This window comes from Hippoglossus stenolepis, chromosome 3 (assembly GCF_022539355.2).
Source record: "Hippoglossus stenolepis isolate QCI-W04-F060 chromosome 3, HSTE1.2, whole genome shotgun sequence".
Classification (NCBI taxonomy): domain Eukaryota; kingdom Metazoa; phylum Chordata; class Actinopteri; order Pleuronectiformes; family Pleuronectidae; genus Hippoglossus; species Hippoglossus stenolepis.
Genome location: NC_061485.1, coordinates 24,065,397 through 24,091,834, shown reverse-complemented (window position 1 = coordinate 24,091,834; position 26,438 = coordinate 24,065,397). Strand labels below are relative to the sequence as shown.

At 41.8% G+C, this 26,438-nt stretch overlaps 2 protein-coding genes across 4 annotated transcripts; one reads left to right on the top strand and one right to left on the bottom strand.

The window, feature by feature from the left end:
* Positions 1-1,191: 1,191 nt before the first annotated feature.
* On the bottom strand, positions 1,192-3,090 carry LOC118105088 (blue-sensitive opsin). Its single transcript, XM_035152489.2, has 5 exons — positions 2,615-3,090; positions 2,350-2,518; positions 2,090-2,255; positions 1,753-1,992; positions 1,192-1,517 (listed from the first exon to the last, which is right to left on the bottom strand). The coding sequence occupies exons 1-5, from the start codon at positions 2,991-2,993 to the stop codon at positions 1,410-1,412; spliced, it is 1,062 nt and encodes a 353-aa protein (XP_035008380.1). The 5' UTR covers positions 2,994-3,090; the 3' UTR covers positions 1,192-1,409.
* A 9,302-nt stretch (positions 3,091-12,392) lies between these two features.
* hcfc1a (host cell factor C1a) lies at positions 12,393-26,118 on the top strand. Of its 3 annotated transcripts, none has more exons than XM_035151626.2 (28): positions 12,393-12,661; positions 13,816-14,016; positions 14,579-14,727; positions 15,792-15,952; positions 16,046-16,254; positions 16,543-16,627; positions 16,739-16,845; positions 16,948-17,127; positions 17,225-17,467; positions 17,591-17,739; positions 17,848-18,030; positions 18,121-18,342; positions 18,745-18,846; positions 18,960-19,173; positions 19,963-20,099; positions 20,216-20,363; positions 20,499-20,719; positions 20,931-21,756; positions 21,936-22,141; positions 22,254-22,397; positions 22,497-22,701; positions 22,963-23,238; positions 23,325-23,431; positions 23,526-23,660; positions 23,752-23,937; positions 24,065-24,362; positions 24,447-24,510; positions 24,620-26,118. In XM_035151626.2, exons 2-28 carry the CDS (start codon positions 13,821-13,823, stop codon positions 24,657-24,659), a joined length of 5,193 nt encoding a protein of 1,730 aa, XP_035007517.1. In that variant the 5' UTR covers positions 12,393-12,661; positions 13,816-13,820; the 3' UTR covers positions 24,660-26,118. The 3 variants fall into 3 exon arrangements, with proteins under 3 accessions (XP_035007517.1, XP_035007516.1, XP_035007518.1); XM_035151625.2 differs by having other exon boundaries at positions 17,591-17,769; XM_035151627.2 differs by having other exon boundaries at positions 12,395-12,661; positions 22,254-22,388.
* Positions 26,119-26,438: the final 320 nt, after the last annotated feature.

Sequence of the window (26,438 nt, the reverse complement as noted above, 5' to 3'; positions counted from 1 at the left end):
TTGATTGATTAATTAATTGGGGTTTGCATTCATTTGCGTAAGTCATTTAGTGGTTTCCCGTCCTGATTGTACCAACACAGAGTTTAGAGCCCACACAGCTTTGGTTTCACAGCTTGTGTGGACAGTTGAGGACAAAGTCTGCCCCTCTTTCATAGACATGACAGCCAGGTGCTGTATGTTGTCACGTCACAATAAGTGTTACTCTCATTGTAGAACCCAGAAAACAGTAGGGAGGTTTGTGCTAATGGTTTGAAAGACTTTGTTAAGGCTTATCTAACTGTTATTTAAACAATATAGTATAGATAAACAAGACAATGCAAATAAAATTATATAAATTATGAATATGTATGTTGAAAGTTACCCACCTACTGCGGTTAAGAACATCAACATACTGATAGTAAGAAATTCAAGGTTTAGTTCTTGTCAGAAACATTACCTTCACGTATCTGAATTACATAGCACACAAACAAATATGCATGTACTTGCCAAAATGTGTACACCATACACCTGTGTAGATGCATGAACACTTGTACCTCCTCATCAAAATCTTGTTAAACAGGTTAATCCCACTTACTTAAAGAAGATCACCGCAGTTCTTTGCCTGCTCATCTGGTTTCTATTAACCTTTTGTCTGATAATCTCATGTGCTGTAGCCTTCTGTAATCCACTCTGCCGGATTAACTCAAGCTTTGTGTTACCTTTTTGCCCTTTTTCCTGAGCTAAAAAGGTGTGCAAGATGTTGGAAATGCAGTGTAATAGCACAGGCTGCTCTATTTAACTCTTTATCCAAAAAGAACAACAATGTTGACAACAACTAAATCATTAGTATATTAGATGAGGCAGGTTATTACAGAGACAGTAGGAGGAATTTTCATCCATCCATCCATTTGATTGCTCTTATCTGAGTTGGAGTCAGAGTGGCAACCGCCTAAGAAGGGTCTCTCTGACCTCCCTCTCCCCAGCAAGGCTTTCCACCTCCTCGTCTTCACCACAAAGAGTTGGAAGTTGAAGACCTCACAGACAGGGGCCTCCTCAAGAGGAACCCATTTCACACTTATTGTGCATTGGGTTTGTTAGGTCTGTCCACCAGCTCTTCCCTACTCTCATGGAACAAATACATGTCTTTGTTTTGAATTGCATAAGGTTAACATAAACAAAACAATCAAATAAAGAGTCAGAATTACCGCGGTATTGCTAATCCTTGATCCAAACATTTTTATTTTTTTTATATTTGCTGTGTAAAAGATGTGTTAATTATTCACTATAGCCCTCTATTGCACTTAATGCAATTTATCGCACAAAACATCATCATGTTTACATATTTACATTACACAAATTGTCAGTCGCCAGTGCAGAGGTATTTTGACAATAAAAAGAAAACACTGTGGAAAACGTTGTGGATGTTCAGTCTAAGCAGGCCCAACTTTGGAGACTTCGGTGACTGAGGTCTGTGATGTTGAAGATTCTTCATCATCACCTCCACCCATTCCCATCATCTTCATCATGCATGAACGGAACTGGAAGACATGAAAGTAAACCTGATTTAGGGACACATTTTCAAAACAAGATAGATTACTTAGCCCCCTGTTTACATGAGCTGTTTACACCAAAGTTTCTCTATTGTCGAAGGTGCTGATATCTATTGTGTTTATGTATGTTGCTGTAAAAATACTTTTTCATTTAGATTGTTTGTAGTCTTTTTGTGACCCATAACTGTAGTTGGTTTTCAGTCTGATCGTACATGCAACAGACCTGTTTATTGAGTAAAACATAGATGACAGGGTTGTAGACCGCAGAGGATTTGGAGAAGACAGCTGGCAGAGTAGCAAATCTCAGGTCAAACGTTTGCCCACGATTGTTCACGACCCACAGAGCAAAACTGGCGTAGGGCAACCAGCACACCAAGAAGCCCATCACCATGACCACCACCATCCTGGTCACCTCCCTTTCTGCCTTCTGGGTGGAGGCAGACTCCGCTTGAGCCTTCGCGGCCTGTTGATGGAGAGAAGTGTGTTTAGTCTCATTAGACCATCAGTCAAATTAAAGTATTTATCTGTTCAGTTTTCTTTTTCTTTTTTTTTTGCATCACCATTTTCAGTGTGATGAGCAGCTGTGAGTAGCAGAAGAGGATGGTGGTGAGGGGAACGGCAAAGCAGAAGCAGAAGAGGAATATCACGTAGGATTCATTGTTGTATTTGTTGTTTGTGGTGTACCAGTCCGGTCCACAGGAGCACTGCAGACCCTCCGGGATGTACCTGGACAGATAGTCACAGTGCACTGACTGAGGCCTATGTTCTGGCTTTACTGTACAAGTCATGTAAGTGTGAGGGTGTGTGTGTAAAAACTGACCTGCTCCATCCGAACAGTGGAGGAGCTGAGGCAATAAGTGCAAACACCCAGGTGAATGCGCAGCAAGCTATAGCATGGTCAGGCTTGAAAACAAAGTTACCTAATGGCTTGCAGATGACCAGCCATCTTTCAAAAGCTATCACAGCCAGAGACCACAGGCTGACCATACCTGCAATTGTATAAAGAAAATTTGAAAAAACATTTTAGCTTTTTAAAACTTAAGTTTCATAATCTTACTGTATGTGTACATTAAAGTTCATCTTACCACCAAGTGTCACCATGAAACCTTCAATCTTGCATGCTAGTGGTCCAAAGAAAAAATATTTGACTGAAAATGCGCAGCAGCCAACAAAGGAGCCCACACAGGACACGAGAAGGTTCCCCACAGCCAAGTTCAGCAGGATGTAGTTGAGGTGGGACCGGAGCTTCTTGTATTTCACGGTGCACAGGATGGTGAGAGCATTGATGCTAGTGCCCAAAACAAATACAAAAAACATGTATATGGCCATGGCGTAGAAGGTGGCTGAGCTTGCTAGATGGTCCTGGGGGACAAGGAAGGGGCTGAGAGTCGTGATGTTGTTCGTATCCAAAGGGACGGGGATCCAGAAATCCTCTGGAAGCTCCATGACCCGGCCGTGCTTCATTTTTCCCCCACGGGCAAACAAGAAAAATCAAAATTTGCCTTTCATGTGATGGTGGAATTCCGTGTCTCTTGCTGGTGCACTTGTATGTGGCAGTCCATTACAGAGGAAAGGGGGTAAATATATAGGACTCTCCTACTGAACCTTTGATTAATTGAATTAAGAATAATTGATTTACTCAGCAAAAAGAAGCCATTAAACCATTAGTGGTAACTGGTTTTAATGATGGCTGATCTGTGTTGACTAAGTCAAGTCATGTGTCATGCAAGTTGACTGACCTATAGAATAACATTAATAAGACCTATAGAATAACATTAATAAGTGTAACATCCCATTACTTATGGTCAACATGAACTTGGATATACATTGATCAGCCATGAAGACCAGTTAGTGGTAAAACCAGTAACTTGTTTTTACATGTCATTTAGTTGACACTTTTATCCAAAGCGACTTACAATTAGTGCGTTCAACATCTGTGAGGGGCCGAGATTCAGCATCTTTACCCCTCAGCCGTATTTTAGTAGTGTTTTTACCAAAAAGTAACCATTTGGGTTGAGTTTGGCCTCTTAATGCTGTGGTTCAATTGGATCCAGTCTGTAAAGAAGGATGTTGTTTTCGAATCAGCTAATCCAGTCATCAGCGCTATTATCACTGCTAATCACATCCAGTCTGTCCTTGGGTAATCTACTTTGGTATTAGAATGGATGATCTGTACCTCCGTCAACGTATCAGGATCAAGAAAGGATCAAGAAGGATTACCCCATGTGCAGCGTGGATCTCGGCACAGAGCAGAACATTTCATTTTTCAGAATCAAAAGTTCTCGAGAAAGACAGGTAGTGACAAATATATATAAGTATGTGAAGATTCTTTCATTAGCCTACATCTGCTAAAACAAGTGATAAATACTTAGATGTACGTATGGCCTCATAAGTCGGTGCCACCTGTTTGAAAGAATGTGAGGGGTTGTAGTTTCTCCTATAAACGTGCAAATAACATTTGTTTGATTGTTGGCTTCTGTTGTGTCTGTCTGTCCCAAACATCTCAATCAGATAGAACTCTTACAATGCAACAGATGTACAGGAGATTTGCACTCTAATTAAAAAGACAGGCAGATACAGATATTTGTTCTGCTCTGTTAAAAAATAAAGGACAAATGTTTGATAAAGAGGATAATATATTTAAGCATGTACATATGAGAGGGATTATTAGTGGTTTACCATTAAACTGATCATTTAAAATTATCATTGCTGTTAGAATTCATTACCAGATATAATTTATGAATAAACTAAATACAAAATATTGAATGTCATTGTAATCTTAATAAAGTCTTTGCTTCGACCAAATTTATTGAGTTACTTGTGTGAAATGGATGGCCTCAATACATAACTTACAGTGGCAAAACACAGCACACAGGTTGCAGCGATCACTCCTCTTTTATTTTATTTTATTTAAACCTACAATCATGTGATTATCCCCCTTGGGTCACATGATTACAGGTAGACTTTCATCCATAATGAAATGTCCCCGTTTTATTTACGTCCTTGAGGTGAGTGTCTTGGTTTGTAATTTGTTCAAGGCTGGCTGACCTTTCAGAAAATTTGTAAGGCAACAATTTCAGGTAGCTATAGCATCAAATGTAATGAATCCTTTTCTTATTTCTTTTTTCAGGAACAAATATAGTGGGCAGGTGTTGTTCAGCAAGTAGAGAAGGTCAGTGGTTTGATATCTGGCTCCTCAAGTCCACATGTCAGTTCATGATGTATGATGATTGTTAAGAATAGAAAAGTGGGCCGTAAAATGCAACCTTCAAAAAAGTAATTTCTGGGGGAAAGTGTCCTATTGATGCCAGTGGGACAAATAATTACCTGGGCACAGAGATTTGTTAAGCTCAAAATGAGAAGTTTTTATAATCATGAAATATAAATTACCTGATCAAAAGATAATCAGTTGGCATAGTTTTTGAAAAAAATCACAATTTGAGTTTGCCTCAAAATGTAAAAAAAATCTATTTATGTAAGATTTTGAATTTGTGAGTTTTCCTAACTTTTTCATTTTTTTGCAGTGTATTGTATGATTTGCAGTTACAGTACATGCCCTGACTTCTGTGCAGGGTCATATGGGTTAAAGGGTGCTGCACTAGCTTAGATAGGGGAATGTTAGACTGATGATCTGTGGCTCGGGGGGTAGAGCGGTCATCTTCTAACCAGACTGGTTCGATCACATCTGCATGCAGAAGTGTCTCTTTGGGCAAGATACTGAACCAAGAATTGCTCCTCATAGAAAAAAAGAGCGCTGCCCATAGATGCACTATATGAATGTGTGTGTGAATTGGAAAAACTTCTGTAAAAGGGCTTTGAGTGGTCATCAATAGTAGAAAAGTGCAATATAAATACAGACTATTTACATTTTACCATGTATGCTTCAATCCTGTACTGGGGCAACATGTGATCCTTTCATTCAGCTTGACACTGAAAGTGCAAAAACAATCTCATACCAAACCAGATATAAACCAACAATAAAATAGTTTACAAACTAAGTTATCAACTGTGTTATTGTATAACTTGTTTATTTTAATTTGAATAAATATAATTAATTTTTGTTTGGCCAACAGTTTTCTTTTTCAGTGCAAAGAGCTGACATGATGATTAAAAGGACATTTTTACAAACTTTGAGAATTAAAGGCTTCAAGTCGATTGAAATGACTGTGAAAAAGTTTATCAAACAATACATGAAGTAAGTTGTTGTTGATGAATGGGCCTGGGTAACATCTTTAATCAGCCTGTATGATCTATGTATTATTGCCTGCTCCTGTTGAATGTAACAGGAAACTCTCAGCAGATTAAAGAGGCTTTACATGTGACGCCATTTCAACCAGCTTGAGGATTCAAGGGACACAAGCAAACAGGATAATTGGCATTAAGAATAGGAAGCAAGGAAAACAGTGGTCTCACAAGAGCATTAGGATGAGACTTTCTTTCCTCGATCATAAACACTGTTATTGAGTTCATGTGTTAATGAGGTGAGATTTAGAACAAATAGTCACAATGCCAGGAGAAGAACGAAAAGCATCAGCAGCCGCAGCATCGACAGCAGTCACATCCGTAAAGGTGAGTGGTTTATACTGCAGAATATTATATGTGGCAGTCAAGAAATTCATTGATGCATATAGTAACTGAGACAGGAGCAGGGTATACATCCGTAGACCAGAAACCACTGATTATTTAAGAACAAGTGCAAGCAACAGACTCTTTTACAACCTTGTTCCACTACGCTTCTTTTAAGACAAATCTGTGCCAAATCCCATATAAGTATGGTAACAAAATATCAGTTCGTTAATCAAAATAATCTAAAGATATAACACTTTATCTAACATGGAAACAGTCTTTGAGAGAAGGGCTTACACACTAATTTGCTCTGAGACCCATGGTGGGTAGAAATCCGCATCACCTCCCCAAAAGCCTCCACCTCCTGCTGCCATAATCCTTGATCCATGTCACTTGTGGGGCTTTGCATCATGATCTCTTTAGGATCTCAGAGTTCAGTTCTCCAGCCGCTTTGTAAGACTCTTATCGTATGTCGACAATTACCGGCAGCTCAGAGCAGTATGGAAGGTCAAGTTGTTCGTCTGAGCTCCACTGACCTGCTTCACCTGCTGCTTTGCACACGCACACACACATGCATGAACATGTTACACTGTGATAATGAAAAGGAATGACAGTATGTCTGTAAAGGGAAAAAAACATTTTTTTTCCCTTTACAGGGGCGCTTTATGAGGCTGATGAGCTGCTTTGCGGTAAATCAGAGCACATGATTCTAGATATTTTCCTTTTTTGGCCCATACTGATTCAAATCATTAATCAGGAGTCATGTGGAAATGGTAGAAAATTAAAAGTGGGGGGATTTGTCACACAGTGTCAGTCACAATGACACAAACAACCTATTGACTCCGTTTTACTAGTTTTTCTAATTAGCTTAATGACGTGACTGATCAGTCTCCGGTCTGTTTCTTTTCCACGACATCAGAATAAATCCTCCTCCTGTATTGCATGACAACCACACAGACAACTTACTTTGTTCATGCTTCTCTTGCTTCTTCTCTCAACTTTGAGCAATTTTATAACAAAACTAAACATCTAGTTTAGATTGATTGATTGATTTGTTGATTAATAGACGAATCAACCAATGTGGCACGACCAAATTTTTTTCCATGTCACCGTGACTGAGTGATGACTATTTCCATACCGACTCAATCACTGGATCTAGGCACTAAGTTTGGCTCCAATCTCCCACCTGCAAGAATGAAAAGAAGTAAAAACCTGTGTGTGACAAAAACACCGAAACTAAATGTAAGCTTGAAAAATAATTAATTGCGTTGTAATTTATGTTGCAAATGCACGTTTTATTGAAGTGATGGGTGTAATTAATGACTGACCAAAGATACTAAATATTGTTTTTCCCTTCTTTCTTGTTCCTTTAATTTCCTGTCTTCTAATTTCTGCTCAAGTTGATCATCAAGCTGCTGGAAGACATTTGAACAGTTGGGTGAAATGAGAGACCAAAGCATTAGCTCACTGCAGGATCAGAGGAAAGAAGTTTAATAAAAAATAAAAAAAGGATTACATTGCATGGAACCATATTTCACAATGTTTGTACCAATCTATAGAAAAGTTTATCCCAGCAAAACAGTCTCAAACTTTGAAATTATTTTCGAAAAAACTCCTTTCATCATATTAAGCAAAATAGTGCAAAATTAAATACACATGATCTTGAAAGATTTACTTTTACAAATTAAAATATATTTCCGATTGATGGATAAATAAATAAAATATGAGCGGTACATTGGGGTTCCATGAGTTTTATAGATTGCCTGTCTGATGTTGTTCCAGGCTTATAAGTGTGAGACTCAGTAGCATGACAGAATCATTTAGTTAGGCCCTGAACTGGGTGAGGGCATTACTGCTTTGCACAAGCTTGTGTTTTCCTTTCTTTTAGCTTTCTTCCACATGTTGTGTATATCCAATACCAGAGGATGATGTGTGTTTTGTAAGTTTAGGATTTCTAGATAGATATAGATATAGATATAGATATAGATATAGATATAGATATCGATGTAGATGTAGATGTAGATGTAGATATAGATTCAGATGTAGATGTAGATGTAGATATAGACAACCCAGGGTTGATATAGATATAGATATAGATATAGATATAGATACGGATATGGATATGGATATAGATAAAGATGTAGATGTAGATGTAGATGTAGATGTAGATGTAGATATAGATATGGATGTAGATATAGATATAGATATAGATATAGATATAGATACAGATATGGATATAGATGTAGATATATATATATATATATATATATATATAGTCTGTCTCAGATGACCTCAGGGGTCTGGATGCTTCATAGCATAAAAATGAATCATAGATTTAGTCCATTTATGTTCTTGTTAGTGAGGACTCAGGCTGCAGTTTATTTTTTTACTGAGACTTGTGAGGACACAGTTACAATTGTCCAGCCTGCTTAAAAAAGATGTCTTGTTCAGACAGAAATCCTTTGATGGCTATATATTTGAGGTGATACTAGGTAAAGTGAAATGAAGCGACATTATATTCACAGTGACCAGTGACAATTAAATATTTTAGAAATGACAATAGCTTTTAATGTGGCCGATCTGTGAACACAAAAACACATGAAAAAAGTCCAGATAAAGTAGTTTGCAATTTGAAATGAATATTAAAAAAGAAAAATGTATGAACATAAAATTTATGCTGATGTAAGGAATGAAGGCGTTGTGGAGACTTAATAAAATTGATGAAATGTAAGCAGTGTCTGGTTTTAAGTTCAGTCAACACATAAATTAAAGTAACCTGCTTTGGAAAAACTGAAATAAAACCACCTTTAAAGGCCCTGCTCACTTGTAGTATATCCAGTGATTTTAACTGGCAGGTAATAGCACCTGGTCTGTGTTCAAAAAGTTAAAAAGTAATTTGACTGTATATACGGAAACGTATTGCTTAGTGAGGTTCCTAACAATGTGATATGACCCTGAGTGGCAGCCAGCCAAATTCTCTAAATGCTACAGCAAATAGCCTTATTGCTTCCTTTCTGACTTCCTTCAACATAGGAAACATTTGACCATCCTTCATGAAATGGCAGCAGATTACCTCAGTATACTGGTTCCTTACAGAAAGTTTAAAAGTTACCTTCCGCTCAACTTTAATAAAACTGAATTGTTGTATAAAATAAATTGCATTATTATAATTAGTATTATTGTTGTTTTTATTATTATTAATAGTATTAATATTAATATTATTATTATTAGTAGTAGTAGTAGTAGTAGTAGTAGTAGTAGTAGTAGTCGTAGTAGTAGTAGTAGTAGTAGTACAAACCAACTCGTTGTCTGGTGTGACAACAACAACCTGTCACTGAATGTCAACAAGATGAAGGAGATCACTGTTGACTTCGAGAGGAACAAACGGTACAAACTTAAAATCCACTTAAAATCCATGGCAACGCTGTGGAATCAGTGCGATCCACCAAGTTCCTGGGGGTGCACATCACAGATGACCTGACATAGACTACAAACACCACTTCCCTTGTCAAAAGGGCACATAACGTCTTCACTTCCTGCGACAGACCAGGAAAGCAAACCTCCCCCCTCCTGTTCTCACAACTTTCTACATAGGAACTATATAGAGCAGCCTGACCAGCAGCCTCTCAGTCGGGTGTGGCAGCTGCACCGCCTCGGACCAGAAGTCCCTCCTGAGAGTGGTGAGGACAGCAGAGAAAATCATCAGAACCCCCCCTCCCATCTATACAGGATCTATACCGGACACGCTGCCTTGGCAGAGCCACCAAGACACAGAGACTCTACCCACCCCGCTCATGGACTGTTAAACCTCCTCTCTGGCTAATGCTAGCGCAGCATGCGGTGCAAGACTGCCAGACTCACCAAGAGCTTTTTCCCACAGGCCATCAGATTACTCAATTCCCTTTAACAATACAAATATGCTGGCCTGATCACTGTTGAACTGCTGAACACATATATTCAGCTCCCATAAACTCATATCTTCTAAAATGCTGCTATATTTTCTGAAATAATTCAATGTTTCACCACTCAAGCACATTATTGATATTCACCAGTGTCAAGTTAACATCACTGTTACAAGTTTACATCTACTGTTACAAGTTTACATCACTGTTACAAGTTTAAATCTACTGTTACAAGTTTACATCACTGTTACAAGTTTACATCTACTGTTAGCAGTTCACATTACTGTTACAAGTTTAAATCTACTGTTACAAGTTTACATTACTGTTACTGTTACTCTATGCAATAATCCAACCACTGTGAGATGACGTGCAATTTTTCATCCTTGCAATTTTTCATTTTGTATGGCTTAGTTTGTCTTTAGGTCTTGTCAATTAGGTCAATTTATGTTGCGCTAAGTTTCTTGCCTTTATATTTGCACATGGAGTAGGAAAAAACGCAATTTGGTTTCTTCTGTGCACTTCTTGTTGTATGGTCCGAATGACAATAAAGTTGACTTTGACTTTGACTTAAAGTAGTAGTAGTAGTAGTAGTAGTAGTAGTACTATTTCTATGCCGTCGCAGGATTCCTTGCAGAAGCAACATTTCTTGACCCACATCAAAAAAGCCACACATAATTATACAGCCTATGTGAAAGTGCAGTATGATTCTCTCACCACAGTGGTGAGATCGAGGAGAAGTGGTTAGGAAAGGACATGACATTTTTTCTTTTCTTTTACAACAATATTACTATACTAATCAACCACAAAAGAACATCAATAAAGTTTCAGTTTCTGTCAGCTTTATTGCACATATAAAAGTAGGATAAATTCCACGGTTATCTTATTGGTGCAAGCAGTGGTCTCACATACCACACCTGTGTGGGAGTGCAGGGACTTCAAGTTCGACTGTGATTCCTTTACTCTATAAATTTCACACTAGATCAGTAGTGTCATATATAAATGATTCAACCATAACCACCTGCCCTTTGTTGTGTTTGTTCAGAACTTGCTCCCTGTGAGTTGCAGAGAAAATTCTATTAAAAACCACGCAAAGCTGCCACCCTATGGACTAACAAGAAATTGCAACAAAGGACAACTTCGTTTTCCAAACTAAAGTAAGCGTTTTCCAGATCTAGATTATGCTGCACTGTATACACCGTCATTGTATCTGCTTTAATTATGTGGCTCATATAAAACATTGGCCAAACAAATGATTACTAATATATATTTTTCAATAACAAACACAAAAGTCTCATTTTCCCCTCCTAAAAGTCAGATTTCAAGTAAAGTTACTCTGAATAACACAGACAAATGTACACATTTCATAATTCTAGTCAAAACAAATCATTTAAAACAGACATCCATACTGTAAAAACTCTAAAGCATATGCAAGCCTTAAAAAACAAACCCATGATCTCTGTATAGATTCAATTAAGTTACTTGATTGGATCCATCCTACACCTTTTAATCCAAGAGAAGAATTCTGTATAGTATAGGAGTATCATAGGGTGTTTTTATATACAGTCTATGGTTACAATACACTAGCATCATAGACTATGTTGGTATTAGTAGTAACTTTATTTACATGGGGTTTCTGTCAGCGTCAAGTGCATTGGTACAAAATCCTCTGGATATAAGATCCTCATGCACCCAAATATTGACACAAATTCCCAGGTGGAATAGCTATGTATTGTATATGTATTGTTTGGAAAATAATACAATTTAACGAATATTTTCCATATTGTGATCATGTTCCTAACTTTCCTGTTGTTAAATTAGGTTATACGTTCAGCCTCTTACCTGTATTCAAAATCCATTGTATTGTATTATCTGGAGATGTAAAAAAATAGCTACAGGGTTACAATGCATGCACAAAAATATAAAATGTTTTTATGAACGTAGAAGGTTTCATAAAATCTCTCCTTAACTTCTTGTATATTCATTACAATAACATACAGTGAAGTGTGGCTGAACACACACACACACACACACACACACACACACACACACACAGGACTTTATTGTTGATGGTAGTAACGCAGTGCTGTTGACAGTGGAGGGCGCCATCATGGTGGGTGTGGGCGTGGTAACTTTAATATGTGTGAGCGCTAAATCTGTAAATTAGTGCTTGAACACTATTATCGTGCATGCATGGGATGATATTATAACGATTACAGACGAATAAAATCAGCATCACCTACAATATTAAAATAAACGGGGTTCATGCCCGGATGTCGCCATCTTTACTAAGGGACAATAAGTCCGGCGCTATAACACAACTTGTTATAAATGATGAAACTCGTGATATCTTGACTTTATAATGATTCCGGCTGCGCATTGAAGCGCCTCGCCACACAGAGCATCCCGCGCTGGGCCATGATGCCGAATAACAAAAGCTGTGAATGCGTTACAGTGTGAAATGGTCAGAAAGCGGGGCTCAGTCGCCATGTTTACTTTGGGTGACGCCAGCTCTCTGCCATTTTCCTCCGCCTCTGGTTGTCAAGAAGATGGCAGCTTCCAGGCAGGCATGAGAGGAAATACTTCTTCACATATCGAATGAATTTGGATTATTACCGCAAGAGAAGACCACATACCCGTGCTTTTGCATTTACTGCATCGAAGTAGGTGAGTGGGGGATTGCAATGCGCTCGCCTTTTTCGGTTTGTTATGTTTTGTTGTGGCAAACCGCCCGGCCATTTTTCTTGTGGGAGCTGTAGAAGTAGGCCGATTGTCGAAAGATGGCTGCTTCCAGAGACGGCATGAAACATAATAACACTCTGTTTATGCGCTTTAACTCAGTCTAGCTGCATCCCATCTGTGTTGTTGTAACTGCGTCTGTATCAGGTAAAGAATGCATATCAAAGGAGCGTGAAATTACTTTGCATTTAATTGTGAAATTTGGGGACGCTTTGACAGATGCGAGCCGCAAAGCTAACGCTGTTAGCTTGGGCAAATTTGGTTGAGCAACTAGCCGCTAGTGCTAACGGACCACAGCTAACATTTGAATCCGTTTGAACACCGCGATTGTATTAATCTTTGTTTTCGTCTGTGAATTGTTAGATGTGGATTCTGATATGTGGTTTTCATAATACCCATAACGCTTAGAGGGAGTTTTGAGCATTTTCCAATGTTATTAACCGCGCCAAAGTGGAAACAGAGAATGCTAGGCTTCCTAGCTACAATATGGCGACTCCCACAGAAGCATGAAAATAGCCGCCGCTTGCTAACGGATTTAACTGTGGATTAAGTGTGTATTGCAACTGTGCTTTGTTCTACTTCGTTTGCCCGCCGCTAACTTGTTAAATGTGTTTTTACGGTAGCATATTTCTTTGCCGGTGTGGTTAGCTAGCTATGTTGCATTTTTCTTTTTCGTTGGCTTCCGCCATTTTTCATACTGGCAGCGGTGTTAGCGGGGGCTTGTTTGGCTGCAAGATGGCTGCTTCCATGGATTGAATTCAATGGCCAGAAACAACTAAGACATAACTTGTGTTCTGGGGCAGATTTCATGACCCTCTCAGCACAACTGCAGCACCAGACCAATATTAACAGACACATATGGGTAGTTGCTCGAAAGCTCCCCCGCTCATTGTTATATCAGTGCCGGGATGTGCTCGGTTTACCGGAGCTAGCTGTTTAGCTGTGGCCGCACTAACTGTTTCAGAAGTTGGCCACAGCGAACTACCAGATGCTACTATTCAGTGGCTTCGGCCATTAACGTGGGAACAACACAGTTACATGAACAGTTGAGACCAATGCTGCTTTATTGTTCCCTGTGACAGAAGTCATGTCTGCCCCTGGCTCCGCGGTGTCTGGGACCACGGCGGCGGTTCTGCAGCCGCGGTGGAAGCGGGTCCTCGGATGGTCCGGTCCAGTTCCCCGGCCCAGACATGGACACAGAGCTGTGGCTATAAAGGAGCTTATGGTTGTCTTTGGTGGTGGGAACGAAGGGATCGTGGATGAATTGCATGTATACAACACCGGTAAGTTAAACTTTCTGTGTATAACTTGAACTATTGTTTTCTTCTCTAAGCACTTTGTTTCCATTAGCCGGTACACTAATGTGAAATGATATACATCGTGTATAGAACTGGAGTCTTCACCCAGAGACAGTGTAATTCAGTTTTTAAAGATCCATCAGTGATGTGCAGAACTTGACTGTACAGGCCTCAGTAGGCCAAGCGGATCCGGCCTGACTCAATTTGGCCCCCTCTGCTGGAGAAAGGCGTTTACTACATGTAAAAAAGGCGGGCTAAAATAAAATGGATGGTTCTGGTTGGTTTAAACAAATCTTCTGCCCCAATTTCCTGCACACAAACCAATAAGAACATGCAAATTCACCAAATCTGGTTCGTGTATCCAAGCCTCAAATACAGATTGTTGTGCATGTTCCATTTTATTAAGACTGTTGTTTACAGGTTGTACCAGCCACGAATTTGCAGCCTTGTTTACATCTCAACAGACTTCTTTCACTATATGAATGACCTGATTTCATTGCACCTCCAGTACTAACTTTATGTCCTTATTATGTTTTTAATTTTGTAGCAACAAACCAGTGGTTTATCCCAGCAGTCCGTGGTGATATCCCCCCTGGTTGTGCTGCGTATGGTTTTGTCTGTGATGGCACAAGATTGCTGGTGTTTGGTGGAATGGTGGAGTATGGAAAGTACAGCAACGATCTCTATGAACTACAGGTAATCTGTCTGTAAAATAAATTATCTCTATTATGATATCCACATCAAGATAATTACATGTTTCTGAATCAAATTTATTAGATGGGCGTACAAACTTTAATATTGTTCAGCCTATACACGGACATTTCAGATATGTTCGTTTTACTTTCGGTAACTGTTGTGTATTACATGCAAGCAAATGTGTAGATGGACATGTTTACAACACAAACATTGCTCATATGGAGCGGAGGCCTATGCTCACTGTGGGATCAAAGCCAACTGGACGTTATCTGTTGACGTTTGCATGTTTACATTTCAGCTTGTCACTTCAAATCAGAGATTGCTGATGTAGAAACACAATAAAAGGAAAATGGAAAACATTATACAAATGTATCGTTTCAGCACTGTACATGTTAATGTGAGTGCACTCAGTGGGGTTTAGCTTTAGATAGTAAGTTTACGGACACAGTTGTTGAAGGAAACCACCAATCCTGATTTGTGAAATGCAGAGTGGGAGGTGTGTTGCATAATAGTAGTCTGTTCATTCTGACAGTTTACTCCATAGAACTACATTTAATGGCAGATTTAAGTCATCGAGTACAATCCATTTATTTTAAGGGGTCAGGAAAAACTATTGTTTTTTAGATGCACATGATTCTCTCCTGAGGGGCTCACATATATTTTATTAGAATTACATTGTTGTCTGAAGTAATGTAATGCTAACTAAACAGTAAATACTCAACAGGTACTTTCACTTTCTGTTCCCTAATTATATGTGACAAGTGTGATGCATTTGGCCAACTTGTAAAAGCTGTGTCCTGTAAATGCATTTGAAGTTACATATACTGTTTCTGGATATGATATTGGACCTGTCTCATTTGGAGTCCAGATGGCACTGGGAAATAATTGAATGAACTAGTGGTTGTTCAAAGTCTGTGGCTCAAATTAAACACAGGAAAAGTTGTATCATTATATTCAGATTGTCAGAATGAGGAATGAGGTCAACTTGGGACTTGTCTTGTTTTTACACTTTCTGCTATGACCTAATTGACTGATGATATGTTATTTTGACCATGCTGACACAGGCCAGCAGATGGGAATGGAAGAAATTGAAAGCAAAAAACCCAAAGAATGGGCCCCCTCCTTGTCCTCGTCTTGGCCACAGTTTTTCCCTGGTTGGCAACAAGTGCTACCTGTTTGGTGGATTGGCCAATGACAGCGAGGACCCAAAAAACAACATTCCCAGGTATACCAAGATATTTTGTGTTTGACTGGTTGAGATTAAACAGTACTTCAACCATGAACTTGGGTGTGACATATCTGTGTTTTTCATTCTCAGATACCTAAACGATCTGTACACACTGGAGCTTCGTGCTGGTTCCAGTGTGGTTGGATGGGATATTCCAATCACCTACGGAGTTTTGCCTCCTCCCCGTGAGAGCCACACTGCTGTGGTTTACACAGAAAAGACGAGCAGGAAATCTCGCCTCATAATCTATGGAGGGATGAGTGGATGTCGTCTTGGAGATCTGTGGACACTCGATATTGGTAGGTCACTAAGATGTGATTTGAAAATAGCAGCACAAAAATTGATAAATAAATAAATGCCCCTCTGGCAGCCCATAGAGAGGATGTTGTCATTTACACCCAGTCTTCCCAAATGCGATTAAACATCATCACCCTGCCAATCCCACACTTTCAAGAGGTAATACAAGGTTAATGTGTTCAATAATGTGTGTGAAATTGCCTGAACTGTAATGCTTTAATTCATCTTCTTGGATTAAAGAATGAATTGGTGCGGTTGTATAACATCCAACTTTGTGTCATTGTCCCCAGATACCCTGACATGGAACAAACCATCAGTAAGCGGCACAGCGCCACTTCCCAGAAGTCTTCACTCTGCCACCACCATCACAAACAAGTGAGACAACTGCTTCACATTGCCAGCAACATATTAAAGGCTGCTTTTAATCATGTTTGAATTCCTGTGCTCTGTACCAAAATATTTATTTTCCCCCAATTCCTTCTGCAGGATGTATGTTTTTGGAGGATGGGTTCCTCTGGTGATGGATGATGTCAAAGTGGCCACACATGAGAAAGAGTGGAAGTGCACAAACACTCTAGCCTGCCTAAATCTTGGTTTGTCTAACTCCATATTAATGATCTCAGAATGAACTTTTAATAACAATTGAGTAAATAGCCTTCACTGATGTTAATTTTGTATCACATGTTTGTCTGCAGATTCCATGTGTTGGGAGACAGTGTTGATGGATACTCTGGAAGACAATATCCCCAGAGCCCGTGCGGGCCACTGTGCTGTGGCCATCAATTCCAGACTTTATGTTTGGAGTGGCCGTGATGGTTATCGTAAAGCTTGGAACAACCAAGTCTGCTGTAAAGACCTCTGGTACCTGGAAACAGGTATGTGTGCTGTATCATTACAGATTTTTCCATTCAGAATCATTTCAGTGGCTCAGATTGTCTAACAATAATGTTGTTAAATCTTTTCCCTCCTCAGAGCGGCCACATGCCCCTGCCAGGGTGCAGTTAGTCCGTGCCAACACAAACTCGCTGGAGGTTAGCTGGGGTGCAGTCTCCACTGCTGACACCTACTTATTGCAGCTACAGAAGTATGACATCCCAGCAACTCCAGCTGCAGCCTCACCTGTCATGAGCGCAACCCCTTCTCAGCCTGTGAACTCTCCAAGGAGCCCTGCCCTGGCTGTAGCAGCACCCTCTGCTCAGAGCCTGCCACAGACAGGTATCACTTCTACTGATTCCTTATGTTTCTGATCTTCCCTGTTCATTTTTGACACAAAACCAGGAAGTTAAACAACTGCAAATACTGTGCACAAGACTCACCATTGATTTCCTTATTTTACAGCTATTTTGAAAGTTGCAGCCCAGCAATCTGCAACAGGCACATCTGTTGTCACAGTCCGCCCCAGCCAGCCTGGGAAATCCCCTATCACTTTGACATCTCTTCCTCCAGGTGTCCGAATGGTAGTGCCAGCCCAGACCACCCAAGGATCGGTACGCAAACAATTTGCAACGCATCTTGTCGTGAGTAAAACGCTACTGTGAGTTCTATAATCAAATAACCAATTGTCTTCAATGGTTGTGTAATTTTTCTGTTTCCAGCCAATTGGCAGTAGTCCTCAGATGAGTGGCATGGCAGCTTTAGCTGCAGCAGCCGCAGCAACACAGAAGATCCCTCCCTCCTCTGCAGGCACCTTACTCAATGTTCCTGCGGGTGCCACCATTCTCAAAACAGTAGCCGTTTCCCCTGGCACAACCACAGTGAAAATGGCCTCTCCCCTCATGGTACAGAGCTCACTTATCGTTCTCTCTTCTAACACTGTGTGCATTCTGACCTTCACAGATCAATTTTTAAATCAATGTTGTGCTTTGTAGGTCAGTAACCCGGCCACCCGGATGCTGAAGACTGCTGCAGCTCAGGTGGGCACAGCAACTGCGTCCTCTCCCACCACCACCCGACCCATCATCACTGTGCACAAGTCTGGTGCAGTCACAGTAGCCCAGCAGGCCCAGGTGGTAACCACTGTTGTGGGAGGAGTCACTAAGACCATCACCCTGGTCAAGAGTCCCCTCACCATGGGCAGCGGTGGCACTCTGGTAAGAAAACAGGACTCTTAAGCACAATGTAATACTGAAACATCACTCTGAGAGCACCCTCTGGTGCTTTCACACGCATGCTGTAAATCATGGGTTCTGTAAATCCCTTTTCACACACAGGTCTTTGTGTGTGTGGGGGTGTTTTGTTTTCTTATGTCATGTCACAAGACAGTGACAACATGCACTGAGTTAGAACCAGTAGGGAGGAAGTAAAGGTTGCCGTGCAGTGACCCAAAGAAAACAGGGAGCATGATGTTAGTGATCTGCATGACTGTCGATCAGTTAGAACTGGAATGAATCTTAGAGCCACCAGTTTAGTGGTCCACCTACCCACTGAACTCCCTGTACTGTCTGGTGTTTTCTGGTGACTCATGAACTTGAGTCTCTCTCCTATGTCGGCAGATCTCCAACCTTGGCAAGATGATGTCTGTGGTACAAACCAAGCCAGTGCAGACAGCTATCTCTGGCCAGGGTTCAACTAACCCTCTCGCACAGCTCATACAGGTCAGCTATCTGCATGAGTGCACGAAAAAAACAGGAGCTGGCATAAAACTCCTGAGACAGGTACCAGATGACTTTCTCCAGACAGTTTTGATGACGTGTGCCTCTCTCCCCAGACAAAGGGTCCCCTCCCAGCAGGCACCATCCTGAAGCTTGTGACCTCTGCTGACGGCAAGCCCACAACCATCATCACCACTTCCCAGGCTGGAGGCACAGGACACAAGCCCACTATCCTCAACATTAGCGGCGTCTCTCCCACCACTAAGCAGGGCACCACCATCATTAAGACTATCCCCATGTCGGCCATCATGAGCCAGTCCGGAGCCACAGGTCCAAACCCACTCATTTACCGTGATACAACTACAAACCTCAACCTGCACATTATAACTGAAATAAATTAAGTGATGTTCATAAAAGTTTGAGTAGTAACAACTCCTCAACAAGATGAATATTTGAGAAAAAATATTTTCTGCTTTAATTATCAAGTTGATTTTCCAGGCATGTGGAGAAGATGTGATACTACAAAAGGAGTCTTTTATTCTTGTTATATATTTTTTTTAATTCTTATGACTCCAAGCACATTGACATTTGAGAGCCGGGCAGTAAATCATACGCTGCTTTCAGACATGCACTGAACTCCAGAGATTCTCTGCACTTTCTTCAGAGGAGGTGCATGTGTGAACACAAATGTCCGAGCTAGAGGCTCTGCAGTTTAGGCAATGAGAAAAACTAAAAGAAAACAAAGATCTCTGGGTGAAAAAGTGTACAAGTACAAGCCACAGACGAAGATGTCAATAGAGTTTGTGGCGATAAGATCCGACACCGGTGACTGTGTGTTGTCAAGAAAATCATTTGATCTCCGCAGGAATTAATAAGTTACTTCCTGCCTCTGCCGTTGTGCATGTGTGAAAAGTAAAGTCTGTACCCAATTCTCTGGACTTAATCTGCAGGTCATGTCTGAAAACGGCTTTAGTGAGTTAATTTTAGACTTAATTTGTGCTAATCTTTTCATATCGCATAACAAAGTGCTTCTCGCCAATCAATATTAAACCGAAAAAACTGATCAAGACATAATCAGATAAAAACTTATTTCAGACAGTCATTCTTTTGTCCACACAGGTGTGACAAGCAGTGCAGGCATGAAAACGCCTATCACAATTCTGACCACGAAGGTGATGACCACTGGAACTCCTGGTAAAATCATCACTGCCGTGCCCAAACTTGCTACTGCAGCCGGCCAGCAGGGACTGACACAGGTAAACTGACGCCATATGTGAGCTAGGTTTTGTAGATGTCATCTTTGTGGTAGAGGACTTGTTCTGCCCATTTATGAAGCAACTGAGAAAACAAACTCTGAATTTTATATCTAAAGGTGGTTTTGAAGGGGGCCCCCGGACAACCAGGAACCATTTTGCGTACTGTGCCCATGAGCACAGTGGGTGGTGTTCGGCTTGTAACACCTGTGACAGTGTCTGCTGTGAAGCCCACTGTCACAACTCTGGTTGTGAAGGGGACTACTGGTAAGAATAATCATGTTTAAAAGTGCTTAAAAACATTATCAAATATTCTGTTTTTTGTGGATCTTTTTTTCTCCCTCTCTCTCTTTCTTATATATCTATATACATATTCATTAATGCCACTTCTCTTTCTTCTAGGTGTCACCACTCTTGGAACAGTCACTGGCACCGTCTCCAGCAGCCTGGCAGGAGGCACGGTGGACAGTTCCAAAGCCTCTCTAGTCACCCCCATCACCACGCTAGGAACCATCTCGACCCTGTCCAGCCAGGTCATCAGCCCAGCTGCCATAACTGTGTCAGCTGCTCAGACCAGCCTGACCTCTGCCTCCACTCTGGCCTCCTCTACCATCACAGTGCAGGTAGGCCCCGTTATCTTGTCATCCATCTGGCTGAATGTAGCATATCTATCATCTGGAAGTTCGTGGCAACAGTTTGCAACATAAGAATTTAGATTACAACCTAAAAGCAAAGTTCACCGTGATACAGAGAATACAATTATTTATTTATGTGTCTAAAGCATACTGTATTGCTGAAACTAAAACTAGACTGAAATTGCTGTCCTCTTCTCAGAACCAGCCAACCCAGGTGACTTTAATCACAACTCCGAGTGGAGTAGAAGCTCAACCAGTGCAGGATCTACCGGTTTCCATCCTGGCTTCACCAACCTCCGAGCAGCCCAGTTCCACTGAGGCTGGAGCAGCTGGAGAGGGATCTGGGACCGTCACCCTGGTCTGCTCCAACCCACCCTGTGAAACCCACGAGACAGGAACCACCAACACAGCCACCACCTCCTCGGCCACAATTGGAGCTGGACAGGTCTGCTCCAACCCACCTTGTGAGACCCATGAAACCGGAACCACCAACACAGCCACCACCTCCTCTGCTACGATTGGAGCCAGGCAGGTCTGTTCTAACCCACCATGCGAGACCCATGAAACGGGAACCACCAACACAGCCACAACTGCATCCTCAAACATGTCTGCGCTCCGTATGTGCTCCAACCCACCATGCGAGACCCACGAAACTGGGACAACTAACACAGCTACCACAGCATCCGCTAACATGGGTGGGTCCCAGCAGGTGTGCTCCAATCCACCCTGTGAGACCCACGTGACAGGAACCACCAACACAGCCACTCAGGCATCGTCTAACATGAACGCAGGCCAGACAGGCACCGTGCAGAGGGTGTGCTCCAACCCACCCTGCGAAACCCATGAGACAGGGACCACCAACACCCCATCTACAGCAACCTCCAGTATGGGAGGCGACCAGACCAACACAGCAACAGGGACGGTCCAGAGGGTGTGCTCCAACCCACCCTGTGAAACACACGAGACCGGGACCACCAACACAGCCACCACTGCCACCTGCAGCATGGAGACAGGCGAAGGCACAGGTTTGAATTATTGCTGATGTTATTCAAAAGTTTTTTATGTTCTTAATCTTCTACTAACACACACAGCAAAAGTAGTTTCACAAATGCTGACTTGCCATGGTAGAAACTTGCCTTATTTTCAGGAAATGAAAAGGCTTTAATGAGGATCACAGTTTAATTATGTATTTGTATCCTACCAGCAGCCCAGCAGACAGAGGAAGGAACTGAAGGTACCAGCAGCACAGAAGTGGCCTCTACCACTGCAGCAACAGGCGTAGCCACTGCCGGCGTAGCCGCCGCCACCGCTGCCGCAGCCACCGCAGCCGCCACCACCACCACCACCACCCAGGGCAGGGCCATCACTACTGTCACTCAGTCTACACCAGCCCCAGGGCCCTCTGTACCAGTAAGAATAGTGCATACTACTAACCCTTACCCTATCTCAGGGCTGCATGTGTGCATCTGATGATGTAATGTAAGAGAATTGGTATTTTTTTTTAAATATATTTTCTTTCCAGTCAATTTCATCAATCACAGAGGGTGTGAGTACTGCCGCCAGCTCTACAGAGGAACCAATGCAAACTAATGAGGCAGTATCAGCAGAAGCTGCACCAGCAGAGGAGGGAGCTACTGCTATGGAGACACAAGCAGAAGTAAATACAGTATGATGTCACACAAAGCCAGTGCTGGCTCCACATTATGAAATTCCAAATTTTGAATGCGTTTTTCAATCATTTGATGCAACTTCTGTGTTCTATCAGGGAGAAGCAGCAGCGACAGATTTGAACCTGCCCTCAGAGCTGATGTCTGAGGGTCAGGGAGCTACACTTATGGTGACAGGGCTGTCGGACGAGGAGCTGGCTGTGACCGCAGCAGCAGAGGCCGCTGCTCAGGCAGCAGCCACTGAAGAAGCCCAGGCCCTCGCTATCCAGGCTGTCCTCCAGGCAGCTCAGCAAGCTGTAATGCGTAAGTTTAACCATAAGCTTGTACAGCAAGTATTTTTCTGCTAACTCAATTGTAATTTTTAAAGAGTGGCCTCAAGGGACAAAGTCTGGCCTTAGTCAATTGGAGAAAAGAGAGGGAGTGCAGTTTTTTTATTTTATTGTAGCTAACAACTGGATGGTCTTCAGGAGAACAACCTCTGCAACTTCCACAAAGATCTTGCGTCTCATAAAGACGCCACGGTTGTGGTTTGAATGAATTCCTAAATATTCTCCATGTCTACAGATGAAGGCGATTCGGCTGGAGAGAGCCAGCAGCCCACAAACATCCCCATCATGCTGACCCAGCAGGAGCTCGCAGCTCTGGTACAACAGCAGCAGCAGCTGCAGGAGGCTCAGGCTGCAGCCCAGCAGGCCACCGTTGATGCAAGCTTACCTACTGAAGGCCTCGCCCCTGCCGACAGCCTCAATGACCCCTCTGTCGAGAGCAACGGACACAACGAGATGGCTGCCGCAGTCACCAGTGCTGTAGCATCTCTGCTGCCACGTACTACTGCTGAGAGTAAGACTTGTTGTTTGTTTTTATAGTTTGGATTTTGCTGAGTACAATAGGCTGACTATTTTGTATTATGCCTTTTCTCTCTACAGCACTTGCTCCATCAAGCACCTTTGCACCCTCTGTGTCGGTGGCAAGTCCAGCCAAGCTGCAAGCAGCAGCTGCTCTAGCAGAAGTCGCCAATGGCATAGAGGGAGAGGTGAGTCCTTGTACAATTACTGAACTTGGTCCACACAGACATTTTTCTATTTTTTTTTAAATGAATGAGCATTTTCTTTTTTTGTTCTATACAGAAGCAAGCTCCTCAGCCAACCCCAGTGAAACCAGTTGTAAAGAAAGAGAATCAGTGGTTTGATGTTGGAATCGTAAAAGTGACAAATATGGTTGTCACCCACTTCTATGTGCCAGCAGATGATTCTCATGGAGATGTAAGTGTCACAGGAGGCTTCCTTCATGGTCAGATAACTGCATGTAAAGTTTCTCAGTGCATCTCTCATATCCTATTTTTCTGTTTGCAAGGATGACTCTGGTGTCATGCCAGACTACAGCCAGATGAAGAAAATGGAGTTGCAGCCTGGAACAGCTTATAAGTTCCGTGTTGCTGGAATCAACGCTTGCGGTCGCGGAGCGTTCTCAGAGATTTCAGCTTTCAAGACTTGCTTACCAGGCTTCCCAGGGGCCCCTTGCGCCATCAAAATCAGCAAGGTAACACTCCAGTGAACCATTTCCCCCCGTTGTCTCGTTTTTGTTGGGAATTCTACTATAACACTGGATAATCTCACAAGCCATGCTTTCAGGGACTGATTCGTATCTATTCACTTTTCCTCCTCAGAGCCCAGATGGTGCCCACCTGACCTGGGAGCCACCCTCTGTGACATCAGGGAAGATCATCGAATACTCCGTGTATCTTGCCATCCAGAGCAACCAGACAGCTGAAGCCAAGGCCTCCACCCCAGCCCAGCTAGCCTTCATGCGGGTGTACTGTGGACCCAACCCGTCGTGCTTGGTGCAGTCGTCCAGCCTCTCCAACGCCCACATCGACTACACCACCAAGCCTGCCATCATCTTCCGCATCGCCGCCCGCAACGAGAAGGGCTATGGTCCTGCCACGCAAGTTCGATGGCTGCAAGGTGAGCACGGCATATCAAAAGCTAACACTTGAATGTTAATATTTAACAAAGGAACAGATTTTTAACAAATGTGGTGCTTCGTAGAATCTGGCAAAGATGCTGCCTCAGCAAAACCGGCCCCCAAAAGACCAGGCACCTCTCCTGATACGTAAGTACAGTGTTGACATTTCATACTGTGCATACAGGCTCCACCTTGACATGACACTGATGAAAGAAAAACATGCAATGCTTACTCTGGATTTATGTGTGCTTCACAGTAAGGCTACTGGTCCAAAGAAAGCAAGGACGGACCAGTGAGGTTGCCCAGAGACCCCTCCCAGTCTTTTGTCCTTTTTCCACTCGCTGTCCTTTTATCAGGAAGACTGACCTTCACCCTTCCTCCACCTCCTCATCCTCCTCATCCTAATCTCATCTTCCACCCTCAAGTCTCAGATCAAGACAGCAGTGGAGGCAGAACAACCGTATGAAGCCGAGATGAAAGTCAATCTGAGATGTTTTCTGTAGATAAAAACCCTCCTTCCTCCTCGTTCTGTTGGTCGTACTATTTTTAGAGCAACAAAAACTTAGAAGCACATTATCTTTTTTTCAGCCACATCCTCTTCCATCCTTTAACATCTATTTTTGGCTTGTTTCAGTAGTTGAGCAGTATAGAGAAGCATTTACATCTTTCACAAACTGGGAGTCAGCCTGAGCGCAATGTTACCTTTTTTTTTTTTTGTCTTTGTTTTGTGAATCCTGGGGGGATGTAGAGAGAGACTACATGAAATGGTGTACAGTGTTGGAAAAAAGGCTTTGGAGGCATTAGATTAGATGAGAGGAAAAATCGGTATGGAAACAAATAAAGCACTTGTCCTCGATGACAGAGGACATCATTTTTTCCTTTCTTTTTTGCTCAAAACAAATTTGCATCATCAAGAGCCAAGTCTGTATAGTCATCGTACTGGACTCCAGTCTCCTGGTATTGTCATCACTGTGCGCTTTTTTCCCCCGATATGAGGACTGGTGGCCGACACTTTGAAGTGGACAAAGAAAAGAACAACAAAGGAAGAGATTTGTGGAGAATGAACGACATGACAGACTTTGCTAGAATGGAGACTTGCAGCACACACAGAAAAAAAACTTGCAAAAATCTTCCCAAAAAATTAGCAAGCAATGACGCAGATCTTTTGTGTAGTTTATTTTTGTATTTTTTAAGCTTTTTTTCTCCTGTGTGTATGTGTATGTTGTGTGCATTTTTAAAAGCATCACTTTTTTTAACTGTTGTTCATCCCCATAGTTTGTGTTTGTGGGAAGATTGGTGGCTGTGTTGAGGTTGCCACTATATTTTTAAAGAAAAAAACATCTTCATTCAGTTGGTCGTATGTCCTGTTGTTAACAGATTGAGGCGAAAGAGAGAAAGACTTTTGTATTTGTTCCAAGTAGAACCGGAGAGGTTACAGGACTGAAGGGAACTTTGAAGTGGACCCAGGGAGAGGAGAGTTTTTACTTTTGTTTACTACTCAATGCTTGTGTTGCTCTGTTTGCCAAACATGGAATTTCTGCAGGGGGGTAGGTAGGTGGACAGAATAACACCAGATGTTTTCATACCTTTCCCCCTAAATACCCCAAATCAGTTGTCCTACGCTTTTTATGCTCATGAATGTGGTGTCTCACCTCTTCTTTAATTTTTAGAATGGCAAATTATATTAGTAGACCTATTTTCCCTATCCTATTGATGTATGTGAATCCATTTAATAAATTTTAATTTTTTTCCTTCCACGGCTCTGTATTTCAGACTACAGATGGTGTGCAAGCTAACTGACGTGTAAACCCGTATGTCTTTGAATGGGGATGTCTTGGGAAGAAAGCTTACACAGCCGGAGTGTACTCACTTGTAAATTAGTTCGTTCATAGAGCAAGAATAAAACAAAGAAAAAAAAACATCTTGGCCTTTTATATAATTACCTGTAACAAACTGTTTTTACATGTTGGTCATCTCTTGATTGCCTTTTGTGTCTTTACTTATAAAAGAAACAAATATATATATATATAAATATATATAGTCTCCCTGATTGTTCTAATTTGCTTCTGTCAAGC